Source organism: Nyctereutes procyonoides, unplaced genomic scaffold, assembly GCF_905146905.1.
Source record: "Nyctereutes procyonoides isolate TBG_1078 unplaced genomic scaffold, NYPRO_anot_genome, whole genome shotgun sequence".
Classification (NCBI taxonomy): Eukaryota; Metazoa; Chordata; class Mammalia; order Carnivora; family Canidae; genus Nyctereutes; species Nyctereutes procyonoides.
The window spans coordinates 176776-199756 of record NW_026575155.1 but is presented as its reverse complement, the minus strand read 5'-3'; the positions used below and the strand labels follow the sequence as shown (position 1 = coordinate 199756).

Below are 22981 nucleotides of genomic sequence, written 5' to 3'. Positions count from 1 at the left end.
CCCCCCTAAAAACCCTGAGAACTTGCACACCCCAGACTGAAGAGGTCATCAGCGTGACCCGCCAGGCTAACCACGAAAGCAAGAGTCATTGGAAGTCGTCTTTCCCCACTTTTTCTTTTTTTTTCCCCCCACTTTTTCTCCCCAGAAATATTCTTTGCCGGGAGCAAGGGTTTCGTCCAGCTCTTTGGGCTCGAACCCGTGGAAGGGAGGAGGGTGAAGGCGCGGGTCGGACTCTGCGCCTCCAAAGAGGACGCGTAGTTTCCCTGCAGAGCCCCCGGAGGAGGGGGGCGGCCGGGTGGTCCTGGGGCGCAGCATCTCTGGGTCACCTTCCGCGCGCATCGGAAAGTACCCCAACTCCGGGGGCGCGACCTCCCGCCACTGATCTTTTCTTTCTTTCTTTCTTTCTTTCTTTCTTCTTTCTTTCTTTCTTTCTTTCTTTCTTTCTTTCTTTCTTTCTTTCTTTCTCATTCATGCATGCATTCGTTCGTTCATTCGTTCATTCATTCATTCATCCCTTCATTCATTCATTTTTCCGGCACTGATCTTCAGCGAGGCGCAAACGCGCCCCCTGCAGGCGGCGCGCCGCCGCGAGCGTCGGGACCGGAACAAAACTGTCCTACGGAACGCGGGGTGCGTGCTCCGAGTTTCCGGGGAGGAGGGCAGGAGAGGAGCTGCGCGAGGCGGTCCCTTCCGCAGCGAAGGCGGCAATGGCCGCGCGGGCCTGGGGGCTGCGCCTCGGGCGGGCCGCCCCCGGTGGCGGGCTTGGCTGGAGTGAGTTTCCGCGGTCCGGGGGGCGCGGAAAGCGAGGCTTGAAGGGTTGTCTGCTCGGTTGGGGCCTGAGGCGGGTGCCGGGAGGCCCCACGGGGCGGGGCGGAGGAGGGTCTTTAGGTCCCGGCTGTGGCCGGCTCCGCGGCCTGAGCTTACAGACCTGGGGGCGCGGGGGCTCCCGGGGCGGCGGGAGGGGCTTCGGGCCCCTGGGGGCGGGGGGGCAGCCCGCGGCCCGGGCAGCCGTGTCCTGGTTTCCCTTTGGAGCGCTCGTGCGGGCTGTGTCACATGCTCCCGATTGAGGGTTTGGGAAGTAAGCTCCGCGTTTCTCGCTCCAGACACTGACCGTTTCGGGGAGGCATCCCCGGGGTCCTGCCGCTTCCGCGTCCCGGCCCTTGCCGAGCGACAGCCTTGCTCTTGCTCACCTTCCCCGCGACTCGCCCCGACTCTGTGCTTCCTGCTGCCTTTCCCCTCCTCTCCCTGTAAAGGACCGATGGGAGCACGACAGAGGAAACTGGCGGGCAGGGCACGTCCGGGGGCGAAGAGAGCAAAAGTTGAAGGAAAGGTGTGGATCCGGGCCCGCCGCGGGTTTCTGTGCTTTGTGGCATGTTTTAATGATCGATATTAGAAAGCGGTTTCAGGGGGATCCCTGGGTGGCGCAGCGGTTTGGCGCCTGCCTTTGGCCCAGGGCGCGATCCTGGAGACCCGGGATCGAATCCCACGTCGGGCTCCCGGTGCATGGAGCCTGCTTCTCCCTCTGCCTGTGTCTCTGCCTCTCTCTCTCTCTCTCTCTGTGTGTGACTATCATAAATAAATAAAAAAAAAAATACGGTTTCAGGTTCAGGTTCATCTGCGAGCGCGTTTTTTTTTTGGGGAGGGGGCTGGGAAACCGCATCTTAAAATTTCTGTGGCCTCCCATCCTGCCTGTCCTTGGAGGAGGATAGTGCGGGCTGGGGTAACCCCGGGGTGTTTTTCGTTCTTTCACTTGTGCGCATTTCTTGTACCTTTTACGCAGGATCGATAGCAGCATCCCCAGCGTCTCGCCTGTCACCGGCAGAACTGATAGAAATGCGGAATGACCTCTTTAATAAAGAGAAAACCAGGCAGTTATCGTTAACTCCTCGGACTGAGAAGATCGAAGTCAAGCACGTTGGGAAAACGGACCCTGGCACTGTCTTTGTGATGAACAAAAACGTTTCCACGCCTTACAGTTGTGCTATGCGTGAGTAGCGCGTCGGGATGCAGACTGATACAGACCTGACGGTTTCCGTGAGCTCTGCGGAGGAGCGGGCTCGGGGGACGCAGGGCCAGGTTCTTGCTCCCTGAACTCACGGAAGTTCTTCTTTATCGAGCATCGTGCTCTCGGTTCACTTGTCGCTTTAGCTCCTGAGGGTCCTGTGGGCCTTGACAGCTTGGTACCATAATGCACAGGTTGTCCTGGGACTTGCTATCTATATCTATCTATCTATCTATCTATCTATCTATCTATCTACATCTATCTGTCTATCATCATGAGAGACAGAGAGAGAGAGGCAGAGACACAGGCAGAGGGAGAAGCAGGCTCCATGCAGGGAGCCCGATGTAGGACTCAATCCCGGGTCTCCAGGATCACGACCTGGGCTGAAGGTCGCGCTAAACCGCTGAGCCACCAGGGCTGCCCCTTGACCTTTTTCAGACAGGGCTCTGGGGTAATGGGAGCAGTCACCATGTGGGTCTCATCAAAAGAATTTGGGGCCGAGGAACTGCCCTGGCCTTGGATGACCAGCTTTTTTGGCCTCCTTTTCCTTTCTCGCTCTTTATGGCCTAACTTAAATCTTATCTACTTACCAGTCACCTCCCTGTGTGTTATGTTTTTGTTCCTACTTATGTGTGAGTGTAGTAAATGTGTAAATGGATGCATGCATGGGGGCGAATGTGATTAGGGCAACAGTATGTGTTGTGTTCATAGCTTCAAGGAGGTAAGCTCTGTGTGATTTGGTGTGTCAGTGAAGGGAAGGGAGGGCTCTCTTTATTATTTTTATTTTTAAAGATTTTATTTATTCATGAGAGACACAGAGAGAGGCAGAGACACAGGCAGAGGGAGAAGCAGACTCCCTGTAGGGAGCCTGATGCAGGACTCGATCCCAGGACGCCGGGATCACCAGCTGAGCCAAAGGTGGTCGCTCAACCACTGAGCCACCCAGGTGCCCCTGTGTATTATTTTTGACCAAATGCTTTGATAGAACTGGTAATGTTTAAATTTAGGAAGCTTCCAGAATAGATGTATACACCAGCATGCTCACTTATGCATGAGTAGCCGCGTTGTTTAAACTTGAAAAACTCAGTAATAATTCCTTTTAAGTAATTAGCAGTTTTAGTTAAAAGTTTAAGCCAGTCTGCACTCTTGATCTTACCTTAGTCTGGTACTTACGATTGTTCTTTACTTGTTTGTAAACATTTATTGGACAGAGGAGGATAAACAAAGTGCAAGCCCTAAGGAGTTTTCTACTCCTTATTTCCTACTCCTTATTTAATACTTCTTATAGTTCTATTTCACATGTGGAGATGAAGCCTTTGAACCACCCTCAGCATGACTCCTACGCAGACATTCGCTTGTCATTCATACCTCTGATCATTCACTATACTTTTGAGTGCTTACTGTATTACAGGTGTGGTGCTAGGTTCTGAATGTACTAATGAGTGAACAAAAAGAGACATGATCCCCTCCATAAGGATCTTAGATCCTGTACCTGTAGTTTTGCCACTTCTGTGAGTAGCTATGTACTTGAAAAATATCTAATCAGGGTTGGAGTTGGAGTGCATTCTGGTCAAAGAACAGACCAGAGCTGATTGGCTTATATGTGAATTCATACTAAAAATTAAAAACCATTAATGGTATTTAACTTGAACAGGCCATGTTAGGGAAGTAACAGGAGGTTTGGGAGCAAGACCTCAAACCCATTTAGACCAGATTTACTATGGATGTATGTTTATATGTTTTTTTTTTCACCTAAGTTGTGTGTGCATATATCCAAGTATATTCATGACGCTGTTCTCATTTAAGTGTAACTCTTAGAGCATTATTTTACTCCTTAATAATTGACAGATTAATTTGAAATTAGACTTAGCCTTAATGATTTTTGTAAGTGTTTTTGGGAATTTTGTTAATACATTGGTTGTGTTGGGTATTATTTATTATTGGTTACAGATGTAATATATAAGACTTTTTTCTCCTGAAGGAGGTCATTGCAGAATCTTGCTTTTCTGTTGTTTTATCTCTTAATGTAGCACTTAAACATGTGATCTTTCACTTTGGGTTTTGTTAGATTTAGACCTTCAACCTATTCTTCTAAATTCCTAGATTTAAGTGAGTGGTACTGCAGGAAGTCCATCCTGGCTCTTGTGGACGGACAGCCTTGGGACATGTATAAGCCTTTGACCAAATCCTGTGAAATTGAATTTCTTACTTTCAAAGATCGTGATCCAGGAGAAGTGAATAAGGTATTTCTGCCCCTATGTTCTTTTTTTTCCCTCTAGTTTTTTTTCTTCTTCTTCTTCTTTTTTTTATTAAAATCTATTTGCTGCAGAGCTTGAAATGTGCAGATATGGCCAAGGTCAAATGTTGTAATGTACTAGATAATCAGTGTTTTGCTTGTTGGTTAGGCATTTTCACAATTCAAAATATCCTTGAACTTGGCCTCCTTTCTTTGTATTTGGCTTTGAGAAGACGATATACTTTGTCTTTTACATCCATGTCTTTATTCCACTAACATTTATTGGTTACTCTGTATTTCATTGCCTCAACTGCTTGAATTCAACCTCTGACCATTGTCGGATTATTTCAGTAACTTTTTAACCATCTGCCCCCACTCCGTATTTTAATACTAGAGACTTCCTGAGTAGTACTGTAAGAGTTTTATTAAATGACACAATCCTTAGTTGTGTCACTTTTTCCCGACCCGGTAACTTTCAGGAATGACCTGAAAGGTTTTCCCATGCCTTTCCAGGCCCTGTGTGATCTGATCCAGTATGGTTTTCGAGCTTCACTTCCATGGCTTCTTTCCACTTCCTCTTTGCTCTGGCCATATTAGAGGACTTGATCACTAATGGTTTAGGCTGTGTTAGCCTCCTGGCTTTTATTAATGCTCTTCTTCAACTCTGGGTATTTTCTTCCTACTTGTTATTCATTCATTCATTCACTCATTCATTTATTTATTTGATTTAATTTATTCATGACACACACACACACACACACACACACACACACACACACACAGGTAGAGACACAGGCAGAGGGAGAAGCAGGCTCCATGCAGGGAGCCGGACGTGGGACTTGATTCCGGGACTCCGGGATCACGCCTTGGACTGAAGGCGGCGCTAAACCGCTGAGCCACCTGGGCTGCCCTCTTCCTCCCTTAAAATCCTGTTTTTCTTTTATAGTTCAGTTAAAATATCTGTGGAATCTTCTCAGTTTCTTCTTGCCAGAATGAATCCCTTTTTTCTTTAGAGCCTTACAACACTTGGCTAATATCTCTGGATACAGTATTTTAATATTGCCTTGCAATATGAACCGTTGAATGCATTGGATTCTTGGCTCTGTGAAGACAGGGATCATGTCCCATGACCTAGTCCTTGACATACGTACAATAGGTATTCATTACAAAGAGGTTGTAACGAAACCCTTAAGAAAATGACAGGATGATAATAGCTAACATCAAGTATTGATTATGTGTCAAGCACTGTCTTAGGTGATTTATTGGTATTGACCCATTTAATCTTCATAAAAATCCTATAAAAATAGGTATCATTATTCCCACTTTCCAGATAGATAAACTGAAACAAAAAGAGTTTCAGTAGCTTCAGTTTAGGGAACCGTGGAGCCTGGATTTTTTTTTTTTTTTTTTTGAATTTAATTTATTTATTCGTGGGAGACTCAGAGAGAGAGAGGCAGAGACACAGGCAGAGAGAGAAGCAGGCTCCATGCAGGGAGCCTGATGTGGGACTCGATCCTGGAACTCCAGGATCATGCCTTGGGCCAAAGGCAGGTGCTCAACTGCTGAGCCACCCAGGCGTCCCTGGAGCCTAGATTATAATCTAGGCATTCTGACTCGAGTTCAACAGACATTAAAAACATTTAAGTAGGATAGATGAGGAAGTGCATTTTGCTGCTTGTCTTCAAGGCCTGGGTTTGTACTTATTTTTCGTGTATGTTATGTGGTTCTGTAAGAAACATTCTGGAACAGTGTCTGCTACACACAGCCAAGTGATCCCACTTTTTTAGTTCTCAGCTGTGGTAATGAGCTTATGAAAGTCAGGTGCCCATATGGGACATAAGATGGGCAGGTATGGTGCAGGTATGTGTTTCTCTTTATGACTCAAGGTCATTGTGTGGATACCCATATTAGGCATGTCCAGGCATCAAAATGCTAGTAAAGAAAAGCCCAGTTAATAGGTTGCTTTGCTGTAAATATGAATAACTTGAGTGATGTGCTATGTGATATTAGGTATAGGGTAGGAGTCATAAATTCTTGAAAGTTGAGTTTTCCTTCTCAATTACATATGGTTTAAACAGGTTTATATCTATATATCTATATATCTATATCTATCTATCTATCTATCTATCTATCTATCTATCTATATATATATATTACTCTAGCACAAGTTTGTTAATGAGATACCTTTATCCTGGATTAAAGATAAAGTTGCTACCAGATAATAAAACTATCTGTTACTTGATAAACATTATAATATCTGATAACTTGTGCAGAAACTGCCAACAGCACAAGTTGGTGCTTCGTTCTTTTGTGCTTTTTGCATCATAGAGGTAATGTTGTAGTCTGATGTTCACTATTACTTCATGCTGAGGATGAACAGAGAAATAATTCCTAAGTCAAAAGTTAACCTAAATTTTAATATTGAAGAAACTTTAGTGAATCTTAATATGTATTTTGTTTGTGTGTATTTTATTTTTCTAGGCTTATTGGCGTTCTTGTGCCATGATGATGGGCTGTGTGATAGAGAGGGCATTCAAAGATGAATATGTGGTCAGTTTGATCAGAGCTCCAGAAGTTCCTGGTAATGTACACACACACACACACACACACACACACACACACAACACATTTTGGTAATTTTTGAATAGCTTGGTACCTATTTTTGATACTTTATAGAGCTTTTTTTTCTGAGCTTATTTCTAATTTTATGTAATATAAATTACTGTCACATATATTCCATTTATAGTGGGTAATGTAGTCATCTTATTTAATTTTTGGAGGTCAATAATTAACATAATAGAATTCAAGGAGAATGTGTTTTTTTTTTTTAATATGAATTTCATGTAATTACGTTGTCTTGGGGTTTGTTTTCTATCACTTTAAGCATGTATTTCTAAATTGAATTGGAGGAGGAGGAAATGAGAGTATAAATAGAATTCTGGAGAAAGCTGTGTTTAGGTGGCACCATTTCACCAGAAAATGGCCATCACTCTGGAGAGGGACACCATTTGGGGGAGATGGGAGAGTTTACACTCTGTAATTTTGATATAACTGGGATTTTGGGTCAGTATGTGTGGTAGGATCACATTTGTAATTTTTTTTAAAAAGATAGAAATATTTGCACCAAAAATATTTAAAAAGCTCAATGAATGATTCTAATAACGAAACAAAAATGAAGACGTTTAGAAGACATTAAAAAAGAAATTCGTTTCGTGTCCATTTATTCATTCATCTACATATTAAATATCTTACTCTTTTAGAATTTTTATGCCTAGTAATTATTTGAAATACCTATAGTGATAATATTCTGGAAGAAAATATGAGTGTTTAAAAAAATACGAGTGATTTTGTGTTCACAAAAGGTGAGTTAGTTTTTTGGGAAGGGGAAAGTTGGTAGAGCTCTGGCAAGAACTGGGGTAATGGTTACAGTTTTATAATTTGTAGAGTTGAGAGAGATTGGTTGCTAGCCCTTCATTTTATGGTCTAAATATTTAATTGTTGCCAATTAGTAATTCTGTGACAGATTTGATTTTGCCTTTCATTTTGGTTGAATTTACAGTAATCTGTGGAGCCTTCTGCTATGATGTAGTTCTGGATAAGAGACTTGATGAGTGGATGCCAACAAAAGTAAGTATAGTGTTTGGAATACTAATTTTAGAATCTGTGCCTTTCTTTGTTAGAATGATTCCTATAACAGTATTGTTGAATGATACTGCATGTTGAGGATATTTATTTATTCATTCATTCATTCATTCATGAGAGACAGAGAGAGAGAGAGAGAGAGAGAGGCAGAGACCCAGGCAGAGGGAGAAGCAGCCTCCATGCAGGGAGCCCGACATGGGACTTGATCCCGGGACTCCAGGATCACGCCCTGGGCTGAAGGCAGGCGCTAAACCACTGAGCCACCCAGGGGTCCCCTATGTTGAGGATATTTAAAAGATACCACTTACATAGCTATCTATCCGTGTTGTGCTTTTTCAGTGTATTCAAGATAGAGGCAAATTAATGGGGGTATTCATAATATGGTCAGTTCTATGCAAGCTTTATAGCCTGCTTAAAGTACTTTCTTCCTGGTACTGTTCATTCTGTTTCTTAAGATAGTAGTTTTCAAGATGCCCGGAATATAAAATACAGAAGAAGCTGAACCACCTTGGTTGATGTGGTGGTGGGAGGTCTGGAGCCTCCTTACTTTCTTAGATCCTCAGAGCATAATTTGGAAACCACTGCCCTAAACCATTTTAGCCTGTTGCATACTGTGAGATCTCCCTATGTACGAGGGAGAAGACACAAGTAGACAAGTAGAGTGAATTAAGAATCAGACTTTGACAAAACTAACTCAAATTGCAACAAACTAGACTCTTGGTAAACGATCTGGTTGTGTAATGAGTGTTCTAGGTCTAGGAATTGGGTAGCACCAGGGACCTGGCTAACAAGGACGATCTAAAACAGATGCTCTGTAGGGAGGGTGTGTTGATGACCTTGAGATGTTAAGCCTAGAAATTCACTTTATGACTGGGGAGAAGAGGCAAATGCCTGATTCTTAAGCAAAACTATATGTCTTGCAAATTAGAAGTTTGGAGATCAGAAAAAGAAAGGTGGTGTACCATACCATTTTATCAATGGTACAGTGTATATTTTTTTCACATTTTAATCTCTCTGAAAAAAATGTGTCTTACAGTAGCTAGCATCTTGTAATTGGTAGTGTTTTTTCCTTAGTGGTACATTTTAGATTTAGTGAAATATTGTAGTTTCTAAAAGCAAAATTTTGGAGTCCGTGCAGATCCAGGTTTAAATTCTGGCTTTGGAAGTTATTTCTAGTATAATCCTGTTTAAATTGCTTAATATCATGAAGGAGGAAGGAGAGAAACAGGAAGGAACAAAGAGAGAAAAGGAGAAAGGGAAGAGAGTAGAAAGAAAGGTGGGGGGCCACAGGGCAGGGAAGAGACCAAACTCTTTCTTTCTGATCTCTGAACTTGTGTCAGTTTAATTTCTTTTTCAGATATGCCCTCAAATTTAAGAAAGGATTCTCACTGTATTGGGGGAGTTGAGTAAAAACTAATAAGATCAAGATTTGGTTCTCATTATCTATGAAACTTGCTGCTTCCTTATCCTTTTTTTTTCCTTATCCTTTTTTTAAATATAAAACTTTAAAAAAAAATACTAGCTAATTGCAGGCACCATGGGGTTAGGTGGATCATTTAGAAAAAGTGGTAGAGAGTTACATTCAAGTAACAGTTGGATAAAATCATGAATGTGAATTTATTATAAATGGTGCCATTAAGAATGGAGAAGAGTCATTTCATGCAAAAAAGTCTAATAGGAAGTTTATGGAAAGAATTTTCTTACAAAAATCACTTGCGTAACAGTGCTTGGTCTTTTCTGTATTAGTAATGATTTATAATATGAAAACTTAATTACAGTTTTTATTAAAATCATAAATATTGTTAATGTGTATTAATCATTTTAATTGCATAAAAGTGACTTTTCATTAAATGAGAATTTTTAATATTAGATATATGCTGTATTTTGGGCAGGGCCAATGACGACATTACATTTCCTGCTGAAACTTTCAGAATGACAATGATTTTTTTCCTGTGCATTTAAAAAAGTGTAGTTTACAATGTAAACAAATGTTTGTACTTTTATTAGTATTTCCAGTTGCGTCATTGTTTTAATAAACATTTATGAGGTTGTATAACTTAAAATGTTTAAGATTTCTTTGTAGGATTATCTTTAATAACTATTAATATAGGCTGGGACCTTAATTACAAGTAAATAACAAGTTTCATAGTTTATAGATTGGGATAAATTGCTAACCCTACATTTTATGGTCCAAATATTTAATTGTTATAAATTAATAATTTTCTTTCCTAACAAATTTGCTTTTGCTTTTTCTTTTAGTTAGGTTTATAATATTTAGCTTACAGTTTTATCTTATCTGCCTTATGGAGAAATGCTTTTATGTTGTTACAAAAAGTTAATACTTTCATTTTGAAGGAGAACCTACGTTCCCTCACAAAAGATGCTCGTGCTTTAATTTATAAAGATCTTCCATTTGAAACTCTGGAAGTGGAAGCAAAAGTGGCATTAGAAATATTTCAGCACAACAAGTAAGTGTTGGCTTCTTTGGAAGTGAGATTAAACCTCCCAAAATTATATGTAATGAAGAAAATAGTTCTTCAGAATCTTTATGTTTAATGTGTATAAGACACTTTATTTTTAGCTTTAAGATCTCTTTTTCTGTACCAGCCTATTTACTGTGATTCATCTCATTTATTTCACGGAAAAAACCCCTCCCCCACCTTCCGTAATTTTCTCACTTTTTCTTATTTCTCTGTTTCTTTGGCCAGTCCTTCGCTTTGTAGCAACATCACAGTGTGTTTCCCCTTTTTCCTCCCATCATGAAGTGATATAATGTATGGAACTGTATTATGTTTTTTCATTTGGCAGCCTTTCCTTCTCATCCTCCTGCTCTTTAAATGACAAGGGTGAGACAGAGGATGCCAGTTGTCTGGAGGGAGCTAACTGCCCAAGTAAAACATTCATAGAGCCAGTCTTAGTCTTCTGTACCAGAATTACCCACCTGGTGGATTTTCTTTGTCAACATTTTAAATCCTCCCTGGGTCCTCAATTCCCTTTCCCACTCAGAAAACTTCCAATTTACCTTCTACTAATTGTAACAACATAAACTATATTTTAACATTAATCTGATTGAAATTACAACTAATTAGGGAAATCTGCATTGTGAAAAACATAACATAGATACTAGATTCTCAAGACAGAATATGCCCCTGCAAATTGTTCAATGTTATGGATTGGAATTTCTTTAAGTATTTATAAATTGAGATGTAAGTTCTCATAGGATTAGTTTATAATATTTCACATATCCTGGAACCAGACTTAAAAACAGTAGGGATGTACTTACTATTTAAACTGAACTAGACTGCAGAAAGTTCTGTAGAACCAAACTACCATTGATTCTATAAGAATATTCCTTTGAGGGATCCCTGGGTGGCGCAGCAGTTTGGCGCCTGCCTTTGGCCCAGGGCGCGATCCTGGAGACCCGGGATCGAATCCCACGTCAGGCTCCCGGTGCATGGAGCCTGCTTCTCCCTCTGCCTGTGTCTCTGCCTCTCTTTCTCTCTCTCTCTCTCTCTGTGTGACTATCATTAAAAAAAAAAAAAAAAAGAATATTCCTTTGATTATCAGAACATGTCAAGACACTTCTGTGCTGCCATTCTAGGGTCATGCTGTCTAATAGAGAGATAATGTGAGCCATCTATATAACTGAATTTTCTAATAGCTACATTAAAAAAGTCAAAAGGTGAAGTTATAACATTTTAATAATATGTTTTGTTTAAACTATATCTAAAATGTTATTTCAACATGTGATATTACAAAATTGATGATATTTTATGTTCTCTTTTTCATACAAATCTTCAGAATCTGATGTGTTTTACTTTTGAGGCATATTTCATTTAGGACTAATTATATTTAAGTGGTCCATAGCTATCGTAGTGTACTATAGATGTTCATTCAAGGAGATTTCCCATTCCCTCCACTTCGCTTCCAAAGTTTAGGAGGGGCTTGGAGGACTTTGAAAAGTTAGTTGAATGTATGGAACCAGGCAGGGATGGTCTGGGGGCAAGTTTGAGGGGACAGAAAATTTTGGATGGTTAGAGATAGATCAGTGATTGAGCCTTTCTGCTATAGGGGGAGCCTTCAGTGGTTTTGGCTCTCGGGACAGGTACGTCTCTTAGAGGTAGGGCAAAAGGGACAAGTATTCAAGGGAATTGGCTCCCTTAATAATGTATGGGGGGCTTTGGCAGAGGGGTGTGGCAGTAAGTGGATGTTTTTGTGTGAATTAATGCTTCCCAACCTTCCATACACACACGTAGTATTCATTTAGCTCTGGGGTAGAGAGGGACAAAGCTCTTAGTAGTGAGTGGTAAAGTTTTGATTTGAACCTGGGCTTTGCAGTTAGTTCCGCCTCTGCTATTAGCTGTAGTGACAGGATTGGGTAGATTTGACAGATGTTTAGGCAGTAGAATTGACATGACTTGGCAATGAATTAGATGGAGGGGATGTGACAGGAGAAGCAGGAAATCTCTGAGGTTGACTGTCATTTACTAAGTTAGGGAATTCAGGAATAAGAATATGTTTGGTGGGAAAAGGAGTAAGTTTTTATTCTGTTTGAGAATTGCAGAGTATAAGGGATGCCTGGGTGCCTCAGTGTTTGAACGTCTGCCTTTAGCTCAGGTTGTGATCTCAAGGTCCTGAGATCGAGTCCCGCATCAGGCTTCCCGCAGGGAGCCTGCTCTCCCTCTCCGTATGTCTCTGCCTCTCTCTCCGTGTCTCTCATGCATGAATAAATAAGATCTTTAAAAAAAGAGAGAGAATTGCAGAATATAAGATGCTTCTGGAACATCGTAGTGGATGTCCAGGAGGGTCTTAGATCTCTAGTTCAGAGCTCAGAGAGGGATGTGGATTAGAAGCTGAACTGTGGAAGAGAGGAATGCAGAAGTGGTAATTAAAGCTGCATACATTCAGGAGCCAGCCCAGGGAGGATGCTTTGTGAAAAGAGGCTATAGGACAGGTCCCCTGGAGGGTGGAGAAGGGGAAAAGTGGCCAGAGAGTTAAAATAACAAACAGGGAGTGTCATGGAAGCTGGTGGAAAAGAGCAATTGGAGAGGTGGAGGTGAGCAGTGGAAATGAGGACAGAAAGGTGTCCATTCTATTCAAACCAGGGAAGTTCCTGTGGCTTTGGGGACAACAGTTTGGTGCAGTTGTGAGGCTGTGGCCAGACTCAAGGAAGGGAGGCTCCAAGTGTAAACCCTTCTTTCAAAAACTATGGCTATAGAGGAAGAGAAAGGGAGGAGGGATAAACACCTTTATATATATATATATATATATATATATATATATATATATATATATATGGAAAAGTTTTTTTTTTTTCCTTTGTTGCTTTTTAGGTACAAAATGGATTTCATAGAAGAGAAGGCATCTCAGAACCCTGAGAGAATAGTTAAGCTACACAGGTGAGTAAAAATACATTGGCTGTCATGCTAATTTATAGGAAGGCTTAGCTTTATTGTTACCTGAACGTAGTGTATGACTGAAAAAGATGAATTTGTACCCTAGTTTGTTATTCTTAATACGTTAATTTCTGCTGCTTTGTTCATTGTTTTGGTATGGTGGTACCTGGGAGATTTAAATTATCTTCAGGAGCAGTTGTAGTTTCTGTTCCTCATTTTATTGTTATTTTTATTTCCGCATTTTGAGAGTTGAAAACATCCTTTAAAAATGTGATTTTTAAAAGTTAATTTTGAAACTGGGCAAAATATTCATTGTTACGAATTGAACGTGATTCATGTCTATGTACAAATATGAATACTGACTAGTTAATTACTACTTATGTTACATATAAGTAAGTAAACTAGGAATGTGCTTTCTGATACAGGGATGAGGGAGGTAGGACAATGCATATGCAGAAGTGACTTCATGGCCTCTGTTTTCTCAGCCTCATGTTTTCTTGACTCAGTTAATATTTTTCTTCTACAAAGCTGCTCTTTGGACAATCTGTTGTATACAGTGAGTTCTAAACTCTGCAATGAGTTTATATATGAAGTGGTAGATCAGTTTTAGACATTGGATTCACTTGATAGCGTGATATGTTCAGTGATCTTAAAAATCTCTAAAGTTATATCAATGCTAATAAAGAACAAGGTCACTTGACATTAATTTTCATAGTTTTAACTCGTCGTGTGAGATTGTTGTATCAGGAGCAATAGAGACTGAATTGAACATACCTCATGGAATGTTCTTGATTTAGGGACATTTTCCCAAAGAGAATGAATAGATTTTTTCCAAACTACTATAAATGGTTTGATTTTGAAGTTTTGTTTGTTTGTTTTTAATATCAAATTAGATTTGGTGACTTCATTGATGTGAGTGAGGGTCCTCTCATTCCAAGAACTAGTATTTGTTTCCAGTATGAAGTGTCAGCAGTTCATAATCTTCAAGCCAACCAGTTGAATCTTGTACGAAGATTCCAGGGTCTGTCTTTACCTGTACACTTAAGAGTAAGTAAAGCTTAAAGTTTCAGGTTGTCCAGTTTGAGGGTGGGTGTGATTCTGATCTTGATTTTCTACCAATTTGAAGGACATACATTATGATTTTCATTAAGTTATATGACATTAATACTTTGTAAATTCAGGTTTATGATAAAAACAATTTTCCCTGGAATATAAATAGATCATTCAACGAAAGAAATATTAGTTGAAAAACTTGAATCAAACTGAGATAGTAATTTTAATTTTTCAAATTAATATAAGGGAGGAGGGTACACTGAGGATTATTGGAGTGCACATTGGTAGGATCTTCTGGAATGCCTTGTGGACTTAGGTTTGGCAGGCTCTTCCTCCCTAATTTTTCTGATCTATTCATGACCCATGACCCAGAGTTATTTTCCATATTGTTCCCACCCCTTGTTAATGCTTTTTTTTTTTAATTCAACTTTGGATTTTGAGATAATTAAAAATCTGTGTGGGTTCACATGCAGTTATAAGAAATAATATAGAGATCCCAAGTACCTTTACCTAGTTTCCTTAATGATAACATCTTGCAAAAGTGTAGTACAGTTTCACAACCAGAGTATGGACATTGACACAGTGAGGATGCAGTACAATCTCTTCACAAGGCTTTCTCCTGATTGCCTTTTGTAGCCACACTCACTCTCCTCTGCCCTACCCCCACCTCCTTAACCCCTGCCAACTGTTAGTCTCTTCTACAAATTTTCATTTCAAGAATATTATGAGTGGGATCATACATTATATAATCTTTGGGATTGACTTTTTTTCACTCAGTGTAATTCTCTGAGGATTCATTGAAGTTCTGTGTATCAATAGTAGTTTCTTTTTTATTGCTGAGCAGTCTTCCGTGACATGGATCTACTGTGGTTTGTTTAACCATTCAACTGTTAAAGGATATTTGGGTTGTTTCTAGTTTTTAGCTATTATGGATAAAGCTGCTGTGAGCATTTGTGTACAGGTTTTTTTGAATATATGTTTTAATTTCTCTGGGATAAATGCCCAGGAGTACAATTGCTGGGTCAAATGGTAGGCACATACTTAGTTTTTTTTAGGAAACTCATCAAACTGTGTTCCAGAGTGACTACCATTTTACTGTTCTCACCAGCAATGTGTTAGTAATCAGTTTTTTGATCATTGCCAGCTTTTGACATTGTCACTATTTTTTATTTTAGCCACTATGATAGGTTTATAGTGATTTCTCACTGTCGTTTTAATTTGCATTTTCCTGTTGGCTAATTGTGTTGAACATCTTTTCATGTGTTTATTTGCCATCTGTGTATCTTTTTTGGTGAAAAGTCTGTTGATGTTTTTTGCTTATGTTCTAATTGGATTGTTTGCTTTTTTACTGTTGAATTTTGAGTTTTTTCCCAGTATATTCTGGATACTAGTCTTTTGTTAAATATGTATTGCATATATTTTCTATCAGTAGTTTGTCTTTTTATCCTCTTAACAAAAGATCAGAAGTTTTTAGTGGAACAGAAGTTTTTAATTTTGATGAAGTCTAGTTTATCATTTTTTCTGATTATGGATTATGTTTTTGGTGTTACTTCAAAGATTTCTTTGCTTGGACCTAGATACCAAAGATTCTCTTCTCTAAAAGTTTTATAGTTTTATATTTAAGTCTGTGGTTCATTTTGTGCTAAATTTTGTATAAGGTATGAGATTTAGGTTGTAGTTCATTTTTCTTATCTATACATGTCAAATTGCTCCAACATCATTTGTTAAAAAGGCTGTCCTTCCTCCATTAAATTACTTTTGCACCCTTGTTAAAAATCAGTTGGGTATATTCGTATGGTTCTTCTGGGTTCTCTATTTTGTTCCATTGATCTGTGTGTCTGTCCTTCTGCCACTATCACAGTCTTGATTACTGTAGCTATAAACAGTTCCTGAAATCAAGTAGAATAATTCATCCTATGTTATTATTTATGAAAATTGTTTAAACTATTTTAGATTCTTTGCCTTTTTATTTAATTTTGGGATAATCATTTTGTATTGACAAGTCTTATTGGGATTTTGATAGAATTGTATTAAGCCTTTATATCAATTTGGAGAGAATTGACATCTTTTTTTTTTTTTTTAATTTTACTTATTTATTCATGAGAGATACAGAGAAAGAGGCAGAGACATAGACAGGAGAAGCAGGCTTCTTGCAGGGAGCCCAGTGTGGGACTCAATCCCTGGACTGGGGATCATGCCCTGAGCTGAAGGCAGATGCCCAACTGCTGAGCCACCCAGGCATCCCAGAGAATTGACATCTTTACTAAATTGTATCTTCTTGTCTATGAATATAGTGTATCTTTTATTTAAATCCTTCATCAGCGTTTTGTACTTTTTAGCTTTTGTCCTTTACATGTTTGATTTTTTCCACATATCTGTTTCTTTTCCTAGCTTTCTGCATCTCAGTAAATGACACCATCATCTACTTAGATGTGAAGTAATCCTTGATTCTGTTTCCCTCCCATCCATGCCCCATGACATCCATCAGCAAATCTTTTAAACTCTTAATTCTAAAACATGCCAAGTCCCTCAGTTGTGTAGCGTCTCATCTACTACCACTACCCTTTCCAAACTGCTTGTATTTTTCATCCCTTCACTTCTGCCCCCACCGAAACACATTTTCTACTTCGTAGCCAAATAACCTTTTTCATCACAAATGAGATCATGTAATCCCTTTGCCCAAAACATTCCAGGGGCTTCTTATAAAAATACCAACCCTGTACCGTGTCTCACAAAACCCTACGTTATCTGGCCCTTGCCTGCCTCTCTGACCTCTCATACCACTTTCTCCATCAGCCACATTGTAGGGTCTGCACCAGCTGTCCATCATTTTCTTTTTAAACATGTGATGCTGATCTTTTCTCCAGAAGGATTTATACATGCATATAGTAATTTTACCTTTTATCCTGGATTTTACCAGGTTATTCAGTGTGGTGTCACTGGCCCACACATATCCTTCAGTATCCCTTTATTTTATTTATTTATTTATTATTTATTTATGTTTAAGGTTTTATTTATTTATTCATAAGAGACACACAGAGGCAGAGGCAGACACAGGCAGAGGGAGAAGCAGGCTCCCTGCGCAGGATTCAATCCCTGGTCCAGGGATCATGCCCTGAGCTGAAGGCAGATACTCAACTATTGAGCCACGTAGGTGTCCCCCTCAGTATCACCTTTAAATGACTTAGTAAAATTGGTGTGATCCTTATGCATTTTGCACAGTTTTCATCTATGCCTTCTGAGACTCCCCTCCTATATAAAATTGTTAAGGATTAAATAAATTGGTTCTATAATCTTATTATTGTCTTCACTAGTTTTTCTTGTTCTTTGGGTTAGTTTGCTAAATCCTGTAGAACTGCCGTTTCAGCATGAAGATGTCACTGTCGGTCACTGTTGGTTCTTGATGAACCTCTCCTTGTGATTGCTAGTGATTGAAGAATGACCTCTAGTTTGTTGAAAATGGCTATTTACGGAAAGACTTGCAGCCCATGGGAAAGTGGGGCAGAGTTTTGCTTCCCATTAGAAGGAGTGCTGTCTGTTATGGTAATGATGAGGAGGGATAAAAGAGGAGGAATGGCATTTTTAGTACTTTTTTTTTTCCTTACATGCTAAATGAAGCAGCTATCCTGTAAAGTACCTTTTCCCCCTACTCTCTACTTCTGTAACCATTTAGCCTCATTAGTACCTCCTGACTTCTTATGTTTTTGTTTAAAACCTATGTAAGACTCATTTCCTTTTATTTTAGTTTATTGCTCTATTTAATTCATAGTGAATCTTTTCTTTTCAAGGCACATTTTACTATATGGCATAAACTATTGGAAAGATCTCGGAAAATGGTAAGTGTTTTTTGACAGCTAACGAGTACTGTTCATGAAGAAATTTTTATTGGAATTAAGCAACAACACAACAACAAATAAAAAAGAGAAAAGAAAATGAAAGAAAAAAGTAATTAGTTGTCTTAATAGCTAAAGCAGTGTTATAGCAGTGTTATAGTTGTTGACTCCAGTAGAATGTTGGCAAGAGAATGGTTGTAACTTGGCAATTCTCCTGTTTTTGTTTGTTACTATCGTTGAAATGATACTGTAGAACTTGAAGAAGAATAAGAATACTGCTCTGTAGAGGTGATAGTTCTTAGTGGGTCCAGTGGGTTAATTAGGTCTTTGATAATTTTTTTGTAAGCTTAATGAGCATTTATTTAAAGATTAAGATTTTTCAGATGTATTTTAAAGCTGCGTTGACTATTGGTTGTCATATTCAATGTGCAAATGTCCTGAAAAACAGTATTTGAGTACTTGTGTTTTTAGTTCATTCTGTGTCATTAGCATTTAGATTTCACAAGTACGAATGATTATATTTTTTGGCTATTCTGTCCCTATTTACTCTTTCATGGACTAAGTGCTCATCCTTTACTTACATTATCTGATAGCTATTCTGTGTAATCTGGCCTCATGAACCCTTCGTAGTTACCCTAATTTTCCACTCTAGTCAAGCTTATAAACACACATCAAACCCTTCCTTCCTTCCTTCCTTCCTTCCTTCCTTCCTTCCTTCCTTCCTTCCTTCCTTCCTTCCTTCCTTCCCTTCTTTCTTCTTCTTCTTCTTCTTCTTCTCCTTCTCCTCCTTCTCCTCCTTCTTCTCCTTCACCTCCTCCTTCTTTCTTCTTTCTTCTTTCCTCTCCTCCCTCCTCCTCCTCCTCCTCCTCCTCCTCCTCCTCCTCCTCCTCCTCCTCCTCCTCCTCCTTCTTCTTCTTCTTCTCTTCTCTTCTTCTTCTTCTTCTTCTTCTTCTTCTTCTTCTTCTTCTCTTCCAGTCTTATATCACTTTATTTTTTCCCCAGCTTTACTGAGCTATAACTTCCATATAGTGTTGTCTAAGTTTAAGATGTATGTTGTAATCATTCAAGATATGTATGTATTGCAAACTAGTTACCACAGTAAGGTGAGTTAGCATTCCCATCACCTCACAGAGTTACATATTCTGTGTGTATGTGGTGAGAACTTTTAAAATCTACTCTTACTAACTTTCAAATATATGATATTAGTATTGTTAACTCAGACTTATTTTCAAGTTTGTTTATTCATGACAGTTTTTCTGTCTGGATCTGTTTCCATTTCTTTTCCTGTCTATAATAGAATACATCCTACTTATTCTTCAGTACCTCATCCAAGTCTTATGATCTTCATTGAACATTTCATGTTTAGCAGAATAATCTCTAAACAAACATCCATTCTTAAAATTTCCACTTGTTATCTACCTCCTCATGTGGTTTTCTAATTGTTTTTGCTGGTACATTTATAGTCAGTCTGTTAAACCCATTCAGGGCTTGTTATATATATATGTCATGCCAAATTTTGAGCCCAACCTTTGGTATGTGTTCTATGCAATTATTTTTTTATGATGATGTACAAACCTAGTCTTTATTAATAATTTTACAGACAGAATTTATTGTTGAGGCACATAGTCATAATATTCTTGTGTAAAGATTACATCTAATTTTCTCATGAAGAGAAAATATTTTTGAATGGGTAGAATAATTTTGTCTCTTTGGTCACATGATCATTTTATTATTTATTTTTAATTTATACATTATTCAAGTATTAACACAGTGCTGTTAGTTTCAGATGTACAATATAATGATTCATTAATGCTGTACATTTCTCAGTGCTCATCACAATAAGTGTGCTCTTAATCCCCTTCATCATAATGATCATTTTAGATTAAGAAACTAGAGAAGAAATGAGTATATAACGTAGAAAAATAGTAGAGGAAGTAACCCAGAGTATCTAATAAGAATCAGTGAGTAGCTGTTTTTGCAACATTTATTCTGGTTCAGCTTCCTTCTTTCCATTTTGCTTGTTTAAAAGGAATGGGTTAAAGATATGGTTCATTAATTCAACTAACGTAGACATACCAAGTGTCTGTTATGTGGCAGGAGCTGTAGATACAGAAATGAACAAAACCTACTTACTGGCCTCAGAGAAGTTACTTTACTGGATAACTGGACTTACAAGCCCACAGTTGGGTGTACATGTGGAGTTCTAGCATACAGAAAAGGACCCATACTAAGCTGATGGGTTGGTTAAAGGAGGTTCCCAGGGATTGGTGTTGCTTACGCTAGCTTTAAAGGATGACTAAAAGTGGGCCTGGCAGATAATTTGCTGGGGGATGGGTTGGGCATTATCTCAGAGGAAGCTGCTTGCCAGAGGCATGGAGGAATGGAGAGCGTGGTGAATTTAAGATGAACCTGAATGTACATTCATATGTAGGGTGGGTGATGGGTCCAACAAAATAAGTCTGTTGGAGAGGCAAATTGAACACCAATAAAAAGTAAATGTATTAAAAAAAAAAAGTCTGTTGGAGATAGCATATGAGGAGCTTGTCTTCCATAATACGGAATTTGCATTCCCCTCCTGGAAGTGATTAGAGGTAACTGGAGAATTTGAAAAAGGAAGTGACCTATTGGTCAGCTATTCATGTTTAAAAGCTTACTCTGAGGCAGTGTGGAAGAAAGCTGTGACTTAAGCCAGCAGTCTTGTTAGAGGGATAGAAGGTGATGAGATCCTGAAGTTCAGGTGCCACAGTGGGAGCCACTTGGGTAGAATTAGGACTATTGATTGAATATGCATGTAAGAGAACCACAGATTCTCTAATGGCAGGTGTGGAGAGCTGGGTAGAGCCCTTCACTGAGAAAGATAATGCTGGAGGGGGGGTGGATATTGGGATGGTGAGGACTAAGTTTAACTGTTTGATGTGTTTGAGTGACACAGAATAGAAATACGGACATACGTATTTCTACTAAACCTGTGATACACTGTATTTAAAATAGAATTATACCTTCCAAGAAAATCTGTTGGTTTAAAATACCGTGTTATAGCATTGCTGGTATTTTTCTCACATGAATGATTTTATTTTGTAATTGAAAAATAAAATTACAAGCTGGAGAAGTCTAGACACGCCTCAGATTATATTTTTAATGAAATTGTTGTACTTTACTTGATATATTGGGAACCTGGCCTTGTAAGTTTTCTTCTTTTTCTGCTTAAGTTTCTATAATAATTACTAATGAAGGAGAAAGACCAACGGTCATTATAGGAGAGGGGCTGTGAATGATTTAAAATGGTGGGTGAAAGGTAAAACTAAAAGTGGTTATTAGAAAAATAAAGTATTTGTGTATTTACAGGTAACTGAAGATCAAACTAAACCTACAGAGGAAAGTGCATCGACCTAGTGACTTCCTAAAATTTAAATATGTATAGTAAATTAAAATAAAAGTTTTCTATGAAATATTTGTGTTTGCTTATAACTATTAACTGTTGGTACACCGGAGGGTCTCAGTGGGTTGGGTGTCCTACTCTTGGTTTCAGCTCAGGTCATGATCTCACATGGAGCCCTGTGTCAGGCTCTGTGCTTGGCATGGAGTCTGCTTGGGATTCTTTTTCTCCCTCTACCCCTCCCCCCACTTGGGTTCTCACTCAAATAAATAAATCTTTTTTAAAAAAAAGATTAGCTGTCATTTTTCTCCATTTGATTTATATGGTTGTTTATTATTTTTTTACTTTTTACTTTCTTTAAAGGTTAAAACTACATAGGCTGTTCACAATAAAAATTTTATGCAGAAACAACCCTGTGCCATCTGACTCCGCAGATGTAACACTTTGACATGTTTTCTCTTTCAATCCTTTTTTATCTATAAACATATATGTACAAATACAAATGGAATCTTTTAAAAGCATAAATAATCATACTAGTTTGCACTTTTGCTATTTTAAACAATGGCACAATAAACATCCTTGTGTACAATGGCAAGTGTTTTGTGGATAGATTAGCTGAGGATTTACAAAGTTAATTTAGTATTTACTATATACTGGCCATGATGCTAAGCCTTTCACATGGAATCTCTTATTTAATCCTCACAATGTGTTGAGAAGGCATTTCCATTTTGTAAGTGAGGAAACTGACAGACCATAGAACTGGCCAGTAGCAAATCTGGAATTTGGATCCAGGTAACTACACTCACATGCTCTCGTGTACTGCTCTGCACCATCTCATGTATAAATACTTTGTAGGAATAGATTTCTGACAGAATTTTTGGCAGGTACTATCCGATCTTAGCTTCCAAAAGATTTTGCCACGTGGCTGTCCCTACAGCAGTGAAGAGTGACTGCTTCCCCATGCCTGGGGCAAGTCTTGATTATCAGTTTTTTAAAAATTGTTTTGCTAAGAAATTTATTCCTGGCCTTAGTGCACAGGTTTCTTCTGAAGATTTTATTTCTTCCCTGGGTGGAATCTACTTTTAGAGACCATATCTTCCTGTTCCTTTATTAACTTCATTGTGCTGGAGTCCCTAGTAAATTACATCTTGAGAAAAACTGTCTAAGTGAGCCTTCGCATGTCTAAAGTAGCTTTGTTTGGCAACTTACATTGGTTCAACTGGCTAGGTAGAGAATTGTAGATTGAAAAATAGTTTTCTGTCAAGACTTTGCAAGCAACTCAAGGATCTTCTTGGTATCTGATGTTGCTAATGAAAAAGACTGATACCCATCTGATTTTGTTCCTTTTTCATATAAACTATTCTCTGCAACCCTGCCTTCTTTCATACCACCTGCCCTGCCATACACCCACATGCATACACACTGGATACTTTTAGGATATTA

General features: G+C 38.9%; 1 protein-coding gene across 1 annotated transcript; it reads left to right on the top strand.

The window, feature by feature from the left end:
* The first annotated feature begins 680 nt into the window (after positions 1 to 680).
* MRPL39 (mitochondrial ribosomal protein L39) lies at positions 681 to 21611 on the top strand. Its single transcript, XM_055313407.1, has 10 exons — positions 681 to 771; positions 1781 to 1987; positions 4106 to 4245; positions 6720 to 6819; positions 7798 to 7865; positions 10236 to 10348; positions 13214 to 13279; positions 14170 to 14323; positions 18118 to 18165; positions 21508 to 21611. Exons 1-10 carry the CDS (start codon positions 708 to 710, stop codon positions 21553 to 21555), a joined length of 1008 nt encoding a protein of 335 aa, XP_055169382.1. The 5' UTR covers positions 681 to 707; the 3' UTR covers positions 21556 to 21611.
* The last annotated feature ends 1370 nt before the right edge of the window (positions 21612 to 22981 follow it).

Coding starts and splice junctions, on each gene's coding strand:
- MRPL39 (XM_055313407.1), top strand. CDS start 708: ATGGCCGCGCGGGCCTGGGGGCTGCGCCTCGGGCGGGCCGCCCCCGGT. Junction 10,349..13,213: donor GAAATATTTCAGCACAACAA/GTAAGTGTTGGC, acceptor GTTGCTTTTTAG/GTACAAAATGGATTTCATAG. Junction 13,280..14,169: donor AGAATAGTTAAGCTACACAG/GTGAGTAAAAAT, acceptor ATATCAAATTAG/ATTTGGTGACTTCATTGATG.